General features: G+C 48.6%; 1 protein-coding gene across 3 annotated transcripts in view; it reads right to left on the reverse strand.

Moving 5' to 3' along the window:
- AMOTL1 (angiomotin like 1) overlaps positions 1-20,136 on the reverse strand; it is a 70,419-nt gene that overhangs the window by 33,718 nt on the left and 16,565 nt on the right. For 2 of the 3 annotated variants that reach the window (XM_065630940.1, XM_065630949.1), the window contains 2 exons: positions 12,041-12,187; positions 8,739-9,612 (listed from right to left, as the gene is read on the reverse strand). In XM_065630940.1, coding sequence (XP_065487012.1) covers positions 8,739-9,612; positions 12,041-12,187 — 1,021 coding nt within the window. Of the gene's footprint in view, positions 1-8,738; positions 9,613-12,040; positions 12,188-20,136 lie in introns of those variants that run through there. The other variant, XM_065630958.1, reaches the window with a different exon arrangement.

Genomic DNA, 20,136 nt, shown 5'->3' on the forward strand with positions numbered 1-20,136 from the left:
TGCTACAGCAGCTCTTTCTTCTGTACTGACCGCAGTGATTTGCTGCAGTGCCTTAGCAGGATGGGGGACATCCCAGTGAGGAGCACATCATGTTGATTCAGGATGTGAGACTGCCTTGCTCTCCTGCTTTTGTCATCAGAAAGAGAAGGAGTGTGCACCCCTAAGCTGACCTTCTGGCTGGTGTATCTGCACTGTGGCCTTCAGATGGTGCTCAGCAAAGCCCAGAGCTGCAAAAGGAAGCATGTCACAACCTCCCCTGAAATCCCTCCAAAGCGGTGGGCCCAAGGTGGCCCCAGAGCTCCTGGACACTGGGACTGGGTTAAGATGCTGCTCCTCCTCATGTGCCTTCGGAGTTCACTGCCTCTTCGCCCTCACCACTTCTGTCTGCTGCTGGGACCTCATGGCAGGATGCCTGGGGGGCCACACTGACCTGAGGAGCTTGTTTTACCCTCCTGAGACCAAAACCACATCTCCTAGCAGTGCCCGGTGACCCAAGGCCATGCGAACCAGTGAGCCCTGTGCCAAGTTGCTCTGCAAATTGTAAGGACAGCCCACCATGGGCACAGCTCTCATACCATCTTCACAGTGCCCCTTTCCTTCTGGTGCTCCAGCATGTAAAACCCAGAGAGGGACCCTGCACCTGTCATGGGACTGGAATATTTTTTTGCTCAAAAATCTGAACAAGAAAGAATGTCATGAGCAAGGGATGTCACCCATGATGCAAAAGATGATCCACAGTGTGTGCAAATACAGCCAAGTGTGTGGCACCTCCTCAGCGCTGCAGACAGTCTGCGCTTGCATGTTTTACCATGACAATTAATTCAACTAAGCGTGAGTTTCACAGAATGGTTGGGGTTGGAAGGAACTTCCGGAGATCACCCAGTCCAACCCACCTGCTAAAGCAGGTTCACCAGAGCAGATCACACAGGAATGTGTCCAGGTGGGTTTGAATGTCTCCAGAGAAGGAGACTCCACAACCTCTCTGGGCAGCCTGTTCCAGGGCTCTGGCACCCTCACAGTAAAGAAGTTTCTCCTCATATTCAGATAGAACCTCCTGTGCTTCAGCCTGTGCCCGTTGCCTCCCATCCTATCATTGGGCACCACTGAAAGGAGTCTGGTCCCATCATTTTGACATCCACGTTTCTTTGTCTTTACCAAAATAAAGGCCACAGCTGATTTTATGCAAGTAAAAACCCAGCTGGACACAGCTATATGACTATAAAGACACAGATTTGCTACAGGTACAGATTTTCTCACTTCTTTACAGAAACAGTTTAAAGCAATATAATAAAATTGATCTTTGAATCTAAACCAGTGGAGATACAGCAATTTTCCTTTTCATAATGAAGCAGTAGATACATGCTTTAAATGCTTGCAGGAACTCCTGACACCGTACTTTAGGCAAATCTCAACCTCCCATCAATTTAAGTTTTTCACAGGCACATCAGTCTATCCAGCTTTACAAAGGGGGAGAGATCCCTGGGATCTCCATTTTCCTGAACTGCAAACCACTTATTGAGCTATTAAAGATTTACACTTGTAGCAGCAGCTGGGCACCAGAGTCTCGACCGCCAGGGCCACAGGAGAGAGTCTCCAAAGTGTTTTCCAGCTTGGAAACTGAACCGGCACAATCAACATTATACGTTTCGAAACGTGGCTGTTCAACATAATTAACATATTTCTGACTTTCCTTTTACTTGTTTAATCTGTCCCTATTTAATTCTGACTTTACCAACTGCAAAATCTCTGAGTGTATATGCAATAAAATCAACACAGGAATTCACATTAACAAATCAACATTTGTGGAAACAGGAGAGTTATAATATCAGCTTAGTTCACATCCAACCTCCCACATAAAGCTCCAAAGAAATGAAGCAATCAGGATTATCCTGAGCTCCCTCAGGCTTAGTAAAGAATAACATTCTCAAAATGCTTCTACTGCATTTTAAATGTTGATCCTACTCTGCATTAGAGCAGGTTAAAATCTTCCAGCTAAACACATTTTTATCAAAAATTGTCCTTAAAAGCATGAAACTGTGGAACAATATGAGTTTTGGATATCTCTGCAGCACTTCAGCTACCTTTCTATTGAAAACATATTTTTGTGGACATTATTGTAGAAGCAGGGCTCTTATATACTTCTGCAATGCATTGTAAAGAAGAAAAAAAAGAAGAAAAAACTAGGGAAACCATCTTTTAGAATATAGAGTACTAGGCAGGCAGTGAGCCTTTCAAGGGCTACTCTTCAAGGGTCACCAGACTGCACTCTCTCTTCTAAGTGATGTATAGCTTGCAATATACATAATAGCTTACTATATATAGCTTGCAATACAGTGTCTTCAGCAAAACACTTGACCATGGACTTCACTTTCACGAAAAATTCCTCAGAATTCAGCAAGGCCACCCAAGCCCCCAGATTTAGGCATGGGCTTCACACACCTCTTACACTGGAATGCCTGGGAGCAAGAATGACCAACAGAGAGGAATCTGGGGGGGAATTAGTAGCCATATGTAGGAATAAGAAACCCTGAAACGACAATTAATGATAAAGTCCACTTGCCATTGACCACTAGGAAATTGTAAATACAGAAGAGCTATTGCTTGATAAAGCAGGGCAGTATTAGGAAGCAATGAAATAAACATTCTTGTAAATGTTCTGGAAAGAAAAGCCCATCTCTGCCCTGCTACGGGTACAATGAAGCTCTCCTGTACGTAGGGATGAAGAGTGGCCAGTGGAGGAAGAACTTTGTTTCCGACATACCATGGCATTTACATTCATAATTAAAACAGCCTCCTTTAACCTATTGAGCTCCTCTTTCTCCAAATGCTCTGCCTTCCTTTGCCTCCCTGGTAGACTGGCCTACTTCATCTCTACAAGACTCTCCCAAGGGACTTCATCTCACAACTTCACACGCCAACTGTGGATGCTTCAGCTGAGTCAGCAAATAGAAAGAGGTGTTTTTGGGGTGCAGATCTTGAAAGCTGCCTTAGGCTTTCACCTTATAACGTGAGTAAAAAGTGCGTGAAAGGTGCTTATTTCTGCCCATTGAGTCTGGCTACTAACCTCAGACCCAGGGTTCTATCTGACTTCAACTATGATTTCTGCAGTCACGAAGCAGACTTCAAATGCTGTTCTTTGTAGCTGTGGATAACACAGAGGAATCAGTGTTGTCACTGTATGGGAAAAAGACAGGATCTTGGAAGAGTCTGTAAGCCCAGTCTGATGGTCATGGTGCAAGGAAACAGAGATATATATACCCATTATTAAATGCCAATAAAGCCAGAAATGGGATAAGATTTTCAATAGCCAAGACGTAGTCCCTGTGGTATCCTCTGGCTTACAGAATCAGCAACAGTTGCAGCACCTTGTAAACACAAAGTTTTATTTCAAAACCATTCTGCAGACTTGGACTCGCATCTCCAGAACTCACTATTTTGTTAATGTTTGTTAGTGCTGGGAAGACTTGGCCTGGCTTCTTCGGGGGATGATTGCATGAAGATTTGCAGGGCAAAATTGTCATCCGAAAAGACACACACCATATTAAAGATATCCTCTGCAGTTAAGAGAGGGACAAGACGTATTTCTTCACAGGGATCCACACTCAGAACAGATACTTCTTCTAAAGCCCAGCTGATTTTCAGGAGGGGAAAAGGTGCCTTCCTCAACCTCTGTGCTCCTAGAGGAACCAACCCGGATAACAACAAAGAAGGGTAAAGAGAAATGACATGGGCACCACCCAAGCTGTGGGAACAGCTTCGTTTCTCTTTCATTTATTTTAATGAGAGGCAGATTAGATCCAAAGGAGTGGATACAAAGCTCACGCTTGTGCCTGGGCTGTCCTCGCAGGGAAACATCAGCAGAACTCAGCTTGGGCCAGACGCCCCTGGGCTCAAATCCAGACTTCCCTGGGCTCAGCCCCACCGCCAGCACACCCCCCAGCCTGGGGGGTCTCAGGAAGGAAAAGGAGCTCCTTGTTGTCCCCTCAGCAGCCACAGACATGTGGTTGAATGAGTAAATATCAACATGTTGTCAGAAAACAGCCGTAATGTGGTGGGGTGGTTAATACACAAATAACTGGAGAAGCCACAGACTAATCTTGCAGTTAAATATAGGCTTCTACATCCAGGCAGGATGGAATTTTATGAGGCACATAAAAAAATGGGATATCTTTAAAAACAGACCAGATTTATTCTTCAGTTGCATGCCACCTTTTAGAATGCCTGGATTAAATCAGAATTAAAAGGTGCCTGCATGATTGACTTCTGCATGTAGCCACGAATGAAGTCCTCTCACCAAGCAGTGGTGTTTGCAGTCTAGTGCTTCATGTGCATTATAAACGCTATTTATTAGCAGTGTAGAGACAAAAATCATTCCGGATAAAAGATACCAGGATCTGACAAGGGCCACTGGGAGCAATGAAGAGGATTCATTGCATTGAGTGATCTGGATCACTGCTTAAGCGGGGCAGGGAGAAACAATACGGACTTGAGCAGGTCCAAGTTCATCTCCCCAGGAATAAACACAAGCTACAGCAAAAGGGCGAGAAATCCTACTCTGGGCTGTGACTACCCTCACATGCCTGACCAGATAACAAGCTGGATGGGGAGCTCCTGGGGTGCAACTGTCTGAAATGGCAAGCGTTAATGAGCTACATAAATGAGGAACATTGAGTCGCATTGCAGAGGTGGTATTATATCTGATTAGCCTTTTTTTTGGCTGGTACTGCAATGGCGTCCAGGTTGGCTTTCCACAGTGAAAAAAGGGGAGTTGACAACAGTGAAATAATTACAGGGTTCCATCTGTTAAGTGCATTAAAGGACCAAAAGCACAGGGCTCCTCACTGTATCTGACAAAGATATTGCAAAATCCCAACTGGTAACCAGAAATCGCAGGCTAAAACTAAGATGCAGATCTGTGCCAGAGATGGCAATTAGCTAGTGGAACAAGTCTGTAAAGGCCGTGATGGATTCTCCAGACAGAGAGTTTTATAGTCACCAGGACTGAATGTTTCATAAACTGGAATTAATCCACAGCATTGTGCAAAATAATAACTTTGACTATGTCAAAGCTCTTTTACCTGACAAGCTCTGACTCTGAACATGCACCTAAGAAAAGTCAGCGAAGACTCCATTCAGGAACAGCTGCCCATCTAGGAAAGGACAGGTTTTCTAAAGACTGTTACACTTGGCCAACTTAAAGCATTCAGAAGTCGTGAGTCATGGCTCCAAGCGTCATGCAACTGGCTTAAAAATACTGATACTTTAAAACAAGAATAAATATTGGTTCATTTTTATTTGCCTTCTAGGTATGGGTTTTTTTGCCTTTTAATCTTCAGGCTTCGAGCTCTGCAACTGTAATGTCCATAAAGCAGTGGTGACTAAGCCTAATTTATATAAACACTGAGATTACCACAGCATCTTACGACTCTAGATCATCTTCAGAATAATACCAAATACCTTGAGATTTACAATAAAGTTGTGAGACTTCACCACGGTGATTATAAAGGCAATGTTCCCTTTAAAAGCAGCGACATGCAAAAAAGAGCCAAACCAAAAAAGCAAGTCCAGCAGAAGCTGCAGTTATCCCACCTTCTGCAACAGCTCCCTGCCAGCATTTGTGGGTTTCCAGCCCCATTTCCCTCATCACACGAAGACTTAGTGGAGGGAAGTGGGGGATTGGTGACCCTACAGGTCTTTTCCATCCCTGCTATCTGTGCGTGCTTCCTCTGGACCGAGGCAGCTCTGTGCTTCTCCCCTCTCTTTCCTGGAAGGCAGAAGCCCTTTGCACAGTCCCTGTCCTGAGGATGCCAGGATGGATGGGCTGGAGAACAGATATGGCCAGGACAGAGGGAAAGAGATGCTGGGATATATGAGATTCCCATCTGACCAGAGGCAAAACTCTGTTTCCATTAGGTTCTTTCCCAGGCCCTCTTGGTGAGATGAAAGCTGCAATTTCTCACCTCGCTTGCTCCTCTAACAGGAAAAAAAAAAAAACCCAGCCTCTCCAAATCCTACTCTTCCACTAATCTTATGAAACTGGGTAGTCCTTGACCTCTCTTATCAAGGTCCTTCACCCCAGCCAGACAGCTGGCTGTGAGCCTCCCCAGTGCCCAGGTAATGGGGGAAGCAGTGAGCAACACTGGAGGCACGAGCAGGTTTGTGCTTGGGAGCAACCCAGCAGTGTAACAGCCCCCGAGCTCTCCTCCAGCAGCACTCGGGGGCTGCTGCCCAGACAAGTCCTCTAGCAGAGATGGGGCTGATGTCTCCGCACAGGTAACCTGCCTTTACCCTCTCCATAGAGAGGAATATCTGGGCCAGAGGCCATTTTATAGAACTGCATTTTAACTACGCTCATTCCAGACCTGGGCGAGCCCACCCTGCGACGCAGCCCGAGACGCGGCAGGGATGTTCTGCAGCACCACTGCTGCAGACCGAGAAACGGCAAGTGACGAGCACACTGGGATTGCTGCCACTTCCCACAGCCTTTTGTCACCCAAATATTCCCAGGTAGCAGGGCCACAGAGGGATCCTGCAGCCTGTGAGGCCACTTATAAACTGGGATATAGCACAGGAGAAGAAACCAAACCAATTCACATCAATGAAGAACAAGTACAGGTAATGCCAGCATTACCTGGCCCAAGACGAGAATGAACACCACTGCTTTGCTGAGACCACGAGGCTCACTGTCTGACATCTTCTGCGCAGCCAGATGTCCCCCCAGCCACTGGCACTGTGCGAGCAAAAGCACAAGATACAGTCTGCGAGCGAGCACATGTCCTGCTAGTGCTAATCACTGCCTCACATGTAGCCGGCAGGAACATGTAGGCAGGAAACATCCTCCAAAATCCAGGCACCTCGTGAAAGGAGCTAAGAGAGACCTGAAAATCCCTGTCTGTGCACCAGGACCCAGACCCACCTTAGAGAAAGCACAAGAGACACCACACGCCTTAGACCACACCTAGCTTTGATGAAATGCCCTCCAGCTATGCCAACCTCCCCACATACCCCTGGAAAGGCCAGGAGGGCTATATGCAGACCAGGAGCTATTCAGGCCCTGAGCTTGAGAAAGCTATTCAGGCTTGCTAAAGTGCAAGAAAGACACCACTTGAGATTTTTTAATAAGTCTGCAAACTGCAGCCACTCTGCTCTGCTGCACTGCCAGTCCTCTGCTGCACAACACGTTCCCCACTGCCCCTCAACCTGCCAGCAGGGACATTTCTCCACCACCATGCAAAGCAAACAGCACACAGGGGTAGCAGGCAAACCCTCTGCGCTGTGATTTGGGGATTAAACCATGCTGCCTTAACGAGAATGAGCAGTAATCATCATCACAAACCAGGGGCTTCTCCCCTGGGGTGATCAAGCTGTGCCTTGGCATAAGGCTTGGGCTGGCCCTTGCTGCCAGTGTGGAAAGCTGCACTGAAATCAAGGGGTTTCTCAGTATTGACCTTGCTGATCAGGCATCTGGACAAGGTTTTGAAACTGATCCCAAAGGGTTTCCCACTCGACAGCGGTGCTGTTCCCAGTTAGCTGCAGCAGTGCACGGACTGCCCGGGTCTGCGCACTCACACGGACTCAGCAGAACAGACTCTGTGAGTACTGAATCAGCATTTTTCAAGAGTAATAAAACAACCCGAACCAGCTCCTTTTCTGTGGGGATAAATCTGCTTAGTGCCAGAGACGTTTGTTAGCTCTGCAAATAGCTGCATCAGAGCATGGCCCCAGCTCAACCCTGCTGCACTCGAGTTCATATAGCTGTTTTTTAGCATAAACAGTGATTTTCGCTGAGCTTTTAAAAATATCATCTTCCTCCAAAAAAACTGCACAAACTCCACACAGTGGTGGGCTGGCAATTAAAACACAAGTGTAGCTGGAGGAAGGCCAGCGGTGCTCAGTGCGGGTCCTCTGCCTGTTGCAACTGCCCTGCAATGTTCATCAAAGCCACGCTCCGAGTTCCTCCCCGTCTTGACACAAAACCTGTCACTTCTGCAAAGACGGAAAGGAAGAGCATTCGCTCCCTGATTTCGTGCCTTACAAATTTTGGAAAGGAAGAGCTGGGTCAGCTGTGCCACCTTTTCTCCGTGCCTGCACTGTGGCAAAATAAGCACCTGCAACTTAAGTCAACACCAACAAAACCTTCCGGGATTTTGGGGTCAGTAAAGACCTAAAGGGGGCAGCTTGCAACATGAAAACCACTCACATCCACACCAGACAACTCCAGAGTCCCAAATACAGCAAAACACCATCCGGGAGGTCAAAGAGACAGGGCTGAGATGGGGAAACACTTGCCTTGAGGAACAAGCAAAAGGGAGCCCTCGGCACACGGGCTCGCCTCTCAAGGCAGCAATCCTGCCCGGGCACCGGCCAGGACCGCGCTGCTCATGGGGATCAGCACACAGCGAGCGAACACTCTGGATTATTTCTAATGCGCTTGGAATAAACCCGTGCTCGCGGGGAGGCCTGGCACGAGGGGCCCAGCACCGTGAAAGTCCCACGTGAGCTCTGTTGGGAAGATTTAAGTAGGACATAAGCGGCGTATACACTTCATATAGCCCTTCTGGAGATGCAGGTGCCTCCACCAGCTGTCCTGGCCGCAGGGGCGCGATGTCCCCACCGCGTGCCCGAGGCTGAAGCTCACAGGGACCACGTCTACCCAAGACCCAAGCCCTGCAGAAGATGAATCTTCCAGCAAGGGCAGGACCAGGCGCCCCAGCAGACCCACCCCCGGTGGCCATTACCTGCTGACCCCATACTCCGGCGGCGGCTGGTAGCGGACCAGGGCCATCTCCGCCCGGGCGGGCTGGGGGGCGGCATAGGAGGCCTTGAGGACGTCCTGCGCCGGCTGCTCGCCGTAGAAGAGCCCATGCTCCTGTGCCTTGCTGCCAGGGGCCGCCGCCTTGCCTTTGTAGGGGTACTCGGGTGGTGGGCCTCGTGGGTCCGTGGCCTTGCTGGGCGGTGGGGCCGCCTTGAAGCCCTTCCCGCCCGCCGGGGCCGGAGGGTGCTGCTTGGCCCCGTTCCTCTCCAGCGAGAGCTGCATGATCCTTTCGCTCAGCGAGCGCACGTGGCCCTGCTTCAGCTCCTTCAGCGCCTCGTCCTTGTGCGCCTGCCCGCTGTTGGCCCGGTTCACCGTCGGCCTCCCCTCCGTCCTGGACTTCTGGCTGGATGCGCTATAAAATCCCGCGGCGGCGGCCGGCGGCTGGGCTCGGAAAAACTGCGACTGCGCCTTGGCCTCCTCATAGGTGGGGAGCTCCTCGGTGCCGTGCGGGGGCTGCGGCGCCCGGGGCTGCTTCTCCATGGCAGCACCGTCCCCCTGGTGCTCCTGCCCCTGCGGTTCCTGCCGCCCCGACGGCTGGACCATTGGCGGCTCTTCGGGCGCGAGGTTTTCTGCGGAAGAGAGAGTGCTGGCAGTGCTGTTGGAGGGGCCGGCGCTGCCCGTCGCCTGGTGCTGTATGGCCAGCAGGTTCATGTTCTCGCTGGGGTTGCCATACCTCAGCCGCTCCTGGATCAGGCGCTGCAGGACGGTGCCGGCTGCCACCTCCTCCGCCCCTCGCATCTCCACCTCGGGCACCCGGCGGCAGCTGGGTGGGCGCAGGGTGCAGAGGGCCTCCTCGGCTGGGCAGGGAGAGAGAGAGGTGGCCATTAGCTCTGCTGCCCGGGAGGTCCGGTCCCCCCGCCTTTTTTCCCCCTCCCACACCCCTACACCTGTGACCCCATACCCAGGACGCAATGCCCTGCCAGGGTCACCCTGGGATGCAGCTGCAAGCAGTAGAAGGATGGAGGGCACTGCTCCCTGCTCATCCCCCCGCCTCAGCTTATCCCTAATTCTGTTTGCAGTGACCCCTAAAATCATATTCCTGTCCCCTCCCCAGCCATCCCCTCCATAATACTCCATGCATTCCATACCCACGGCTCTGAACCCCCTCCCAAGTCAATGGAGGGATAAGAGAGGAGAGGGGAAGGGGAAGGGAGAGAAGAAGAGAAGAGGAGACAGGGGAGGGGAGGGGGGAGATGGGAGAGGAGAGGATTTCAGTTGGAAGGGACCTACAACGATCATCTAGTCCAACTGCCTGACCAATTCAGGGCTGACCAAGTTAAAGCATGTTATTAAGGGCATTGTCCAAATGCCTCTTAAACACTGACAGGCTTGGGGCACCAACCACCTCTCTAGGAAGCCTGTTCCAGTGTTTGACTTCCCCCCAGAGATGCCTTGCACAGCTTACAGAGGCAGCTTGCATGGCAATACTAAATGAGATGCTGCATTTTTGATGGCCAAAGTCAGGTGAGTCAAATCCCCTTTTAAGCGTGCTGCCTGCCACAATACATTAAATTGCAGAATACGACACAGAAAAACTGTGAAATCACACTAAAAATAAAAAGGCCCCCAAAAGCGTAATTAAAGAGTAATCTGTGCTCTGGTATCTTCCCCTAAAACTGAAATTTCCCTTCTGGCCAATAATGCTATTTCTAAGGGAGTCAATACTAAGTGTTGTAATTTTGCTGGATGAGTACAAGGCAGGCGTTATGGTCATAGATGTAATACCAGAATTTTAAAAAGAGCACAGACGGATCAGCTACACAACCCTAACACAGGCTACTGAAGTTACCCAGAGGCAATAGTGCCATTTTTGCAGTATATAGGCAGTGGAGCTTGCCTGGAGCCAGGCATCTAATGACATATAACCACAGGTGGGGTGTTGGGATCCCTCCCTCCTGGAGCCCTCCTCCCACACCCATCCCAGAAGTGGTCTCAGACATCTGTCCAAACAGTGCCTGAGCCCAGAGGGGTGCTCCTGCAAGATCCTGGTGTCGACAAAAGTGAGAATAAGCCCACAGCTCTGGACAGAGTCCTCCCATGCCCCTAGGCAAGAAGGAGGTGCTGTTTTGAGTTCAGTTTTTTGAGGTCATCCTTGGCAACTTTCTCTCCTGCTGTTTCCAGTTCTCAGAGGAGTTCATCAGAAGGACTTACATTTGCTTTTTTGGCATTTGAAAGCAGTTAAAAAGCAAACTTTCTCTTGAGGTCTGGTATTTCCCAGAGGTTTCATCAGTCACTGCACATGCTGTGGGATAACTTATACACAACCCAGATGCCAGAGGGGAAGAAAAGCCTTTAACTCTTAACTAAGAGAACAGGTCATTTCCACTAACATTTCTGTGGCAAAGCCTTAAAGATGATTGTGAGAGAAGATTCCCAGGTGTGAAACAGCCCATGCCTGCTCTATGAGATACACATCTCCTGCTTTCCCTGAGATGACATTATCTGTCTGCCAGCCTGACTTTTGGGGGTTGCAGCTTGGCAAACAGCTTTCAGAGGGTCTCTCAGCTCCCTGGGCTGGTGTTTGAGGCAACGAGATGCACAGACACACACACACCCACCTCCATCCACCTGTCTGCACAGCAGGCAAGTGCCCATCTACTTTATATGCCCGTGAAACTCTTGCTGCTTTCTTCATGTTACTGCAGTGCAAAGAAGCCTCATCATACTGGCCATTTTTGCAGACACAAATTAAAAATCTCCCCAACATTCCAGAAAGCTCATCCTAATGTACCAGAAAGCTCAGTCTGGGTTGTTAGACTATGCCTGGGGTAAGCCTGATGAAAGGCGAAAAAGCCAACTCCACATGATCAAGGCAGCTCTTTATAATACACCAGAAAGATTTTTACCCCTGTGCTAGTCATCTGTTACTGTCCTCATATCTGGGACATTTACTTTAGTTGCCTATTTTTAAGGTCCAAAAGGACTGACCATGGTGCACCTGCGGTCCCGCTCCACTGCCAAAAAGCTATGGGCTGTGGTCCAGTGGTGCAGTGAAGAGCAACCATCCCCTGAAACGTTGCATCCTCCACAAGCGTAAGTGACAAGTGACGGTGGGTTAAAACACTCAAGTCAAAAGCAACTCCCCTTTGACTCTACAAAGGATGAGAAGCTGGCCTTCAACTATAACTATTATTTGTAAATGTTCTCAACTGCTCAATTTATGCTTCAGAAAAAACCTGGAAGCAAACGTGGTGGGTTTGTATGGAAGTGTGGCCACCTACTTACCAGCTTTTTCTTTGGCACTGATTGCTTCAGCTGTTAGTGGAGAAACTTCATGCCTGCCAGCAAACAACTGGTGATCCTGGTAAAGAAAGCCAGTGTCTTCCACTAGCTGGACTGGGCTGGTAGGCTTGTAACAAACAGATGTGGAGCCTGCAAGATGGAAAAATGGAATGTCAGTAAAGAAACCACTTGAATGACAAAATATAAAGCCATGACTTATGGTGGAACTTTTATTAAGCATAGTTAGGTGCCTGAGAAGCCCTGACCCAACCACCTCTGCTGCCCTCACCACCCAAACGACACATTAGCTCTGAGGAACGAGAGGCAGCCACCCAGACAACACTGCTGTTTTATGTACCGACACAGCTTGGCCTTTGGGGCCCCCAGACTAGGTAGAAAGTAAGGCTGGCACAGCCCGGCTTGTAAGAGCTGACAGTGACAAGCTCACAAATCAAGGCACAGCCCTGGGACATGAAGCCAAGAGAGCCAGCCTAAAACCGAGAGAGGGAGTGGGTAAAAAGGACAGAAGGATAGGTGAGGACCCAGCCACACATTCAATTGGGCTAAAGTCTGTGAAAGGCTTTGCCACAAAATCCGCTCATGAATAATAGCTCAGCAATACAGGAAATTGCTGAGGCATAAAATACCGCCAACACTATCAAAGGAGAGAGTTTATAAATCACTTTGTTAAGATGTTCTTAACATGGCAAGGAGAGGATGTAGCTGGAGAGCTACGGGAATGTGTCCGGCAGACCGACTGCGCAGGAGCCACACGCCTGAGCCCTGGCATCCCACAGACATCGACAGCCGGATGAGTCCCCCAGCCCCTTTCACAACCAGTGAGCAAGAACAAGCTTCCCTGGCCAGCAACATGGCTCATCCTAAATCTGCTCTCAGGGCTGGCTTTCTCTGGCGGTGCTTGTTTTAACAAGCTCATGCAAAACGCATCGCAGCAGTGTTAAGATAGGAATGACATTGTCTTGACCCCACAATTGCAGAAAGACACAGACGGACTGGAGAGGGTCCAAATGAGGACCACAAGGGTGATCAAAGGGCTGGAGAACCTGCCCTATGAGGAAAGGCTGAAGGAGTTAGGTCTTCTCTCCCTGGAAGAGACGCCTTGGGGAGGGATCTCATCACAGTGTTCCAGTACTTAAAGGGTGGTTACCAAGAGGACAGAGGCTCTCTCATCACAAGGACCTACATAGAGAAGACAAGGGGCAACAGGTACAAGTTGCACCAGGAGTGGTTTTATCTTGACATAAAAAGACATTTTCATAGTAAGAACAATCATTCACTGGAACAACCTCCTCAGTGACGTGGTAGAGTACCTATCATGGGAAGTTTTCCAGATGTGATTGGACAAGGCGCTGGATAATCTCACCTAGGCTCCCTCTCCCACAAAAGACTGGACCAGATGATCTCTTGAGGTCACTTCCAAGCCATGCTGTTCTATGATTGTCCACCTCCTATTTATTTTTGTGTGCACTACCTCATTTTTGTGAAGAGAAGGCTCTTTGAGGTCCAAACCTTAGAGGTGAGTATCTCCCATCCCTGAGTTCCCTGGTGCAATGCAGACACAGCAGAATCACTGTCCATTTACACCACCCACTGGCAGTCATTTTAGACTAAGAGGTGGCCGTTGATCTCCAGCACCAGCCACTGCCAAGGGACATGCTCAGGTGGGATGTGGAGGGCTCGCAGTGGCACCGGCGGGATGTCCATCAGCCACAGTGGGACATCTGTCCATCCTGGTGGGGCAGAAAGCCCACGAGCACAGGGACGCACAGCACCTGCTCTGCAGGAAGACCTACCAGCCATGGATGACCTTCCAATCCCTACCATTCTGTGATTCTGTGACCTGAACTTATTAATCCTGAGTGCTTGGTTTGCACTCAGCTGCATGCTCACTGGCATATATCACACGGGGAGGTTGCTTTGCTCTCCTCCTTACGTACAGGTCACCACCAACCCCAGGCCCCTGCATGGAACAGGGAAGCAGAGGGTGGCAGGGGACAGGATCCAGCCCGTCCTCTCTACAGGCATGAAGACGCAGATACTATTTTCTTACACACCCAGAGGAGAGGAAATAGGCATTTCTGCAAAATGTTAATGAATTCATCACTTTACCATTCATATTATGCATGAATGTGTATGGCAGCTCTCTATATTTAGAGAGCAAGAGGCAAAGACTGCTCACTTGAGTAGATCTACGCCTAATATGTTTGTGAAAATGAGCATGGTAGACTAGCCTGGAATCTCAAGAGCCCTAATTTCCAACATTATTACGCTATTCTGGTACAGAATAACATAAAAGACACCCTTCACTGCTCCTCTACACATGGTCCTGCCTTGGAATCAGGAATCCTGTATGAAACACGGGATTTTTGAGCCTGTGCTTGTTTTACGAATAAAAAGTGATTGGAGTGAAACAAACAAGATCCGCACACCCAAGGAAGTCAAATGGTTTTAAGCATTACAGGCAACCTGAACAGCCAGCAACTACCAGCTTGGCCTCAGCACTCACCAAACAGAATTTAAAAGAAATAAACAGTTACTAAAACTGTACCCTTGCCTCCTGTGTTTTGAGTCTGTAGGCATCCTTGGGTTGTGGTTTCAAATTTTCCAAGATGCAAAATGAAGAATAAAGACTTGGGGTTTTTTTTCTGTAATAAGAGCAGAAATTATCACCTAACCACTTGTCTTTGGGGGCTGTGGCCATGGCAAAGCAATAATGTACTAAAATCAGGACTGGTAAATGCCAGTATCTGCCAAAATGCTCAGTTTCTGATCTCTGTTATACCAGAGTCAAAACCAAGTAGCTCTGACCCAGGCAGAAACCATTGTACTTTGCTGTACCCATGCTCATGTTTTATCATCGTAAAATGATGTAATCGTGCTTTATGATGTTGAAAATGATGTAATGATGTTTTATGTACATTCAAATTAAGTTTCAATAAAATGGCAGCTGTAACTGGCACAGAAAGCCAGTTTATGTGTAAAACAGATAACAGTTGCCGAAAGATCAGTGTTTGGCGTGCAGACGCAATCCAGATCACGGGCAAGAACGCAGCAATTGAAAGCTCAGTGAAGCCTCTCAAGCTATTTGGAGTAAGGCATGAGCCTTTTTTCTTCCCCCCTTGCTGTCACTGGAGCCTCCCAAATTCCAGCTCCTCTTTCCGGAGGGAGAGGGTTTGCTACGCCCAGCTCTGCTGGGGTGTAAGGTGCCCACCCGATGCTCAGGCACTTGCTCCTTCCCCAGACCTTCCCATTCTTCTACGATGCTCACCAACAAAGCAATTTTCATCCCTATAACTGAATCCTGGTGCCAGAGCAGCAGTGCCCAGGGGCCACGGGTAAGCAGCCAGTTGAGGGCAGCCCAGGATGGAGACCACCACCCCTCCAAGGACGTGTCCCTGTGGAAGGGTTTTCTACCCACATCCAGCCCAAGCCATAAACCATGGCTGCTGCCCCATGTTTTGTCACTGTCGCTGCAAAGAGACAACCCCATCACCTCTGTAGATGCCCCCAGGCAGCTGCCAGCTGTGCTGTGTCCCCTCCTCTCCCCTCCCAAAGCCAGCCCAGCTCCCTCGGCCCCAGCAAGCCAGGATACAGGCTGGGCCATAGACATCACCTCTTCATGTGCCATACATCTGGTGTCTCTTATAGCCAACCCTATAAGACATGACCACATTTCTGGCCTGGTTCAGTCCTTGCTGAATTGGGCGGCTGCTCCAGTCCTTTATTGCTGCATCTATACCAACTCTCCTACATCGAAGTGATTGCCTGACACCAATTAATTTGGTTTTTCCTTCCCGACACCTTTTTTTTTTTTTTTAAGATAAACATGCATTACGCTGTACAGAAGAAGACATATTATCCTGGAGGGTTACTACATAGCAGCAGAGTTCATTTGAAGATTCAGAACTATTTCAACAAATCATTTGCTAAGATTAATACCAAACAGTCAGCAAGGAACCAGAGACAGAGGAGCAACACTTAAATATTTCCTGTTTCTGATGTGGCTTCAGTATGGTTTTGAAAAGGATCTAAAGCAAAACCTCATAGGAAGCTCATTGCTGCGACATTTCAGGAAAGTCACATTTTTAGAGGAATAGCAGCAACCTCAACGAGCAGATTTCCTTCAAAAAATAACACTTGGAGAGGATGGTTTTCTTACAGCCAAACTGCACTACTACTCTCACCTTCAGTAAAACACCAAAAAAAGCCCGTCATGCAAAGACAGTTTGCTGCTATTTAGAGGCAACACCTCAAGGCAACACCCGGGTGATGAGTTTCGGCACTGCACCCCTCTGCCCGCCCGGGCACCGCTCCGCAGCTGCCTGCGGCACAGCCCGCGCTGCCGGCATGACGGCTCCTCCTCTGCCACCCCAAAGCCACTCAGCCAAACACAAACACGCTTGTCCTCCAAAAAATCCTCTCCCGGTTTGTACCCTACTGACTGAGCAGTTCGAAAGAGACCAAGGCGTTTCAAAAACCATCCAAAAGCAATCAGCCAAAATTAAAAAGTGAGGCAGCTTTACACTTTCCTATAAACTCTGCCGTGGTTTGTAAGGAAAGTCCAAAAATGACAGAACAAAAATGACATCGTTTCCAAGCCCACATCTGTCCTTCTGTCTCATAGCCAAGCCAGAAAGTAGTATAAATACCTTATTCCACATCTAAAACACTTTCTCTGACATGTCACTGCATAAAGGGCAACAAGAAAGGAAAAAAATTATTTAAGGGAAAAAATGAAAGGAGAGTTGAAGCGCTCCAGTGTCCCAGGGGCTGCCTGAAGGCTGTGCCATGAATTCTTCGGGGTAGGTCCGTCAGTCCCTCCAAAGGGTTGCAAGGACACTCCAGCAAGGCTGGTCACCCCTCCAGGTGCATCCTGGCCTGCAAACCTTCCTTTCTCTCCTAAACAGCAGCCCAGTTTCAAGAGTAGCGATTGCTGTACCCCAGCCACAAAGCTGTGCCACTCTCCCGAGCCTGGGAGGCAGATCTGAGTTTCCTTTGGCTCAGAAAAAATTAACTCATGTGTCTCTTTTCTTGGTTTACCTACAAAAAGGAGACGCCACTTCCAACAGCATTGCAAAGGAAGCTCTTGGTACCGCTGGCAGCTCTTCTCTGGCAGCACTGGGACTTCTTCAAAGCCCCAGCTCCAAGGAAGAGCAGGGGCTCAGACACACGTTGGTGACTGTTTCGCATCAGCAGCTCCCCGGTTGATGTGCAGGTTTTCTACGTCACTTCTGGGGTGGCTGACTCACTCCCACACCCCATAATTCTGCTTGGGAACCCCACATCTGCTGCCAGGGCTCCCAAGCCCTGCAAGGACTGAACAAGCATCACTAATATTATTTTCACGGGAGCAAAGCAACATCTTGCAGGACAGAAATCCAGCCCACATAACGCACACCAGATGTGAGCAAGCAGTATCTCTCCTTTTCCCACATGAAAGCAGGGGATCTACCACATCTGAGCTGAGAGAAGCCTCATCCCTGTGGCTGGCATGGTTCACCAGACTGAGCCCCAGTTCCAGGGAAATAAATCCTCATCCCAGTATTAGCTCCAGATCCATGTTGTGCTATTCCCTTGCTCGAGAAGAGCTCCTGGAGTCTCCCAGCTCGGGTACCATCATTTCACTCTCCAAAAAGTGCCTCGTCCAAGAAAGCACTAGCAAGACTAATGAGAAAAGATGATAGAGGCAGCCAAATCCCATCTCACCCAAGGAATCGTGCCAAAACATCCAAATTCAACTGCCTACAAGGATCGATGCTTTCTGTGAAACTTCTCCCTCACATGCTTATTTTCATACACGCTTCCCCTCAGCAAAAAAATAAAGCGGACGAGCACAAAAGCTACGAGTGAAGCAAAGCAAAGGTGCCTTGCAAGCAGCTCCCAAACCTGGCATGAGATCAGATGGATACAAGGAAGAGCGGAGCCAAGTCGGCCTGCCCGGGAGATCCCCCACGGATGCCCGCGCCGCCCCGATGGAAATCAGGTGCGCGGGCGTGTGGGGGCAAACAGCGCCTGTCACAGCCCTTTCATCTCAGATGGCTGCAGGTTTTATAACGTTAGAATAACGCGCTGTTTCTTCCTCTCTGTCCCAGGCTCACCCCCAGAGGATGCAGGCAGAGTATCTTCATCGCAGGTCCAGGTGCTGAGCAGTTACCTGGGCATCAACCCGACGGAGGAAAGGATGCATATTCCTTAGGTGGCTGCACTAGGCTTTCCGCAAATATGTGCATTTTTAAGGTCTCTGTATATTATAAGCAACAAATTTCTCTCTGCAGCTATGACATTGAGCCTACAATATGCACACAGACCAAATTTATTCAAAGAACTGAACCAATAATTGAAATTTCTGCTTTGATCAAAGTGCCAGTGGCACGGTGACGATTCATGTCAGCATTGCTGCTCTGAGATAAAAGGGTAAGCATTATTCAGAGCTGTATGTGAGGGAAGAAACTCTCTATAAAAGAGTGAAATACAAAGGCTGACATGGAGCTCGCAAGTGAGACGAGGCTTCTGCTACAGCCGTGATGCTTGTCAGCACAGTGAAGAGTCTGCAGACATTTTCACTAAGCTGTAAATTCTGATTTCCAAGACATAAAAAAACCTCCAAGATAAAAATTAATTACGCAAATTCTCACGGAAGGAAATTTTTTCCACTGGGGGGAAAAAGATAATCATAAATCAACCAGCTACAACATACAGACAAGACACTCTCAAAGCAGGAGTTTAAGCTATGATTAACTTTGCTGTACTTACTGCTTTTAAAAATGCTCACATTACAGAAAAGCACTGGCATGATCTGTGTCGCCTGGATATTCAAACCCTTCCATTAATTAACCAGAAGTGAAACAAGACCTAGGACTCTGGATCATTCAGTCTAGTTCCTCGTCACTTTAAGCAACCATATAAAACTCCCTTCTTGAACTGAATAAACAACATCTGAAGAAGAAATCTTTTTCGCCCCATTTGGAGGAGGTTTCAGGATCCTCTTCCTCAGACACACACAAATATTCTTCTGGGTTCCCACTCGCAGTCACTGACATCGCTCTTTATCCATCTATTTTTTTGCCAGTGGTGTCCTTTAGGTTAAATAGCTTTCTCCCTGAGTCATTCCCACAAACTTGCAGCATACAAAGGAGCCTGGGATAAGGACAGAACAAAAATAGTACAAAGACTGTACAGTGCTCTCAAACCGAAAATGCAGGCATTGAACTCTATCGTATAGATCTTCAGATTTCTAGCGGTTTTGGTTTGTTCGGTTTTTTTTTTAAACACAGGCAACAAGCCACAAACTAAGGATCCACAGTGCTTCATTTGATCGGTGTGAAGAATTGCTCCAGATAATCCTACAATCAGCAGAGGCTTTGCATTATTCTTAAGTGTCATGTCCAAAGGAAAAAGAAACTAAACCACCTTCCCACCAGAATATATATTAAAATTATGAGCCTTCCGTTATTAAATCATTACACGCAATTTATATTCAGCCACATTTAAAATGCAGACATTTAATAAAGGCATTATACACAGAAGTGCTAACAAGACAACTGCCTTTAGTCCCTGCTCCCAGATGGCTGAGCTCAGATTTAGAACTGGCAAAATCATGGTAACGGCTGATGGTGTGGAGCCAGCACCTCCAAAATGACTCAAAACCGGCCCAAAACCAATGCTCACCACAGGGATGGGGACATGTCCCAGGGGATGGGCTCTGGCACTGGCAGGGACCCCCTGCCCACCCCAGGGAGCCGTCCTGGGGGGAGTCCCCTCGAGAAGCGCCTCCCCACCTCTGCAGGATGCAGGAGCCCAGAGCAGGTCCCTGGGGCAAGGCCAGGTGCCTCCTGCCCTCCAGGCATCTGAGGGGACATGGGTTCTGTCCCGCTGCCCAGCAGGGACGTCATTGAAATGTCTGCCCCCAACATACACATTGAGGAGGGAGGCCGAAGGAGTGACAGTCTCTTAATGACTTCAGGTGGGTTAGGACTTAAACGGAGACTGGATTTTAATTGATAAAATTCTTCATTAAATTAAATTAATAAAACTATTTCATTTTTTTTCCAGCCTGAGCCTTGATCACTGGCGTTACT

The sequence above is a fragment of the Caloenas nicobarica genome, chromosome 1 (genome assembly GCF_036013445.1).
Source record: "Caloenas nicobarica isolate bCalNic1 chromosome 1, bCalNic1.hap1, whole genome shotgun sequence".
In the NCBI taxonomy this organism is placed as follows: Eukaryota; Metazoa; Chordata; class Aves; order Columbiformes; family Columbidae; genus Caloenas; species Caloenas nicobarica.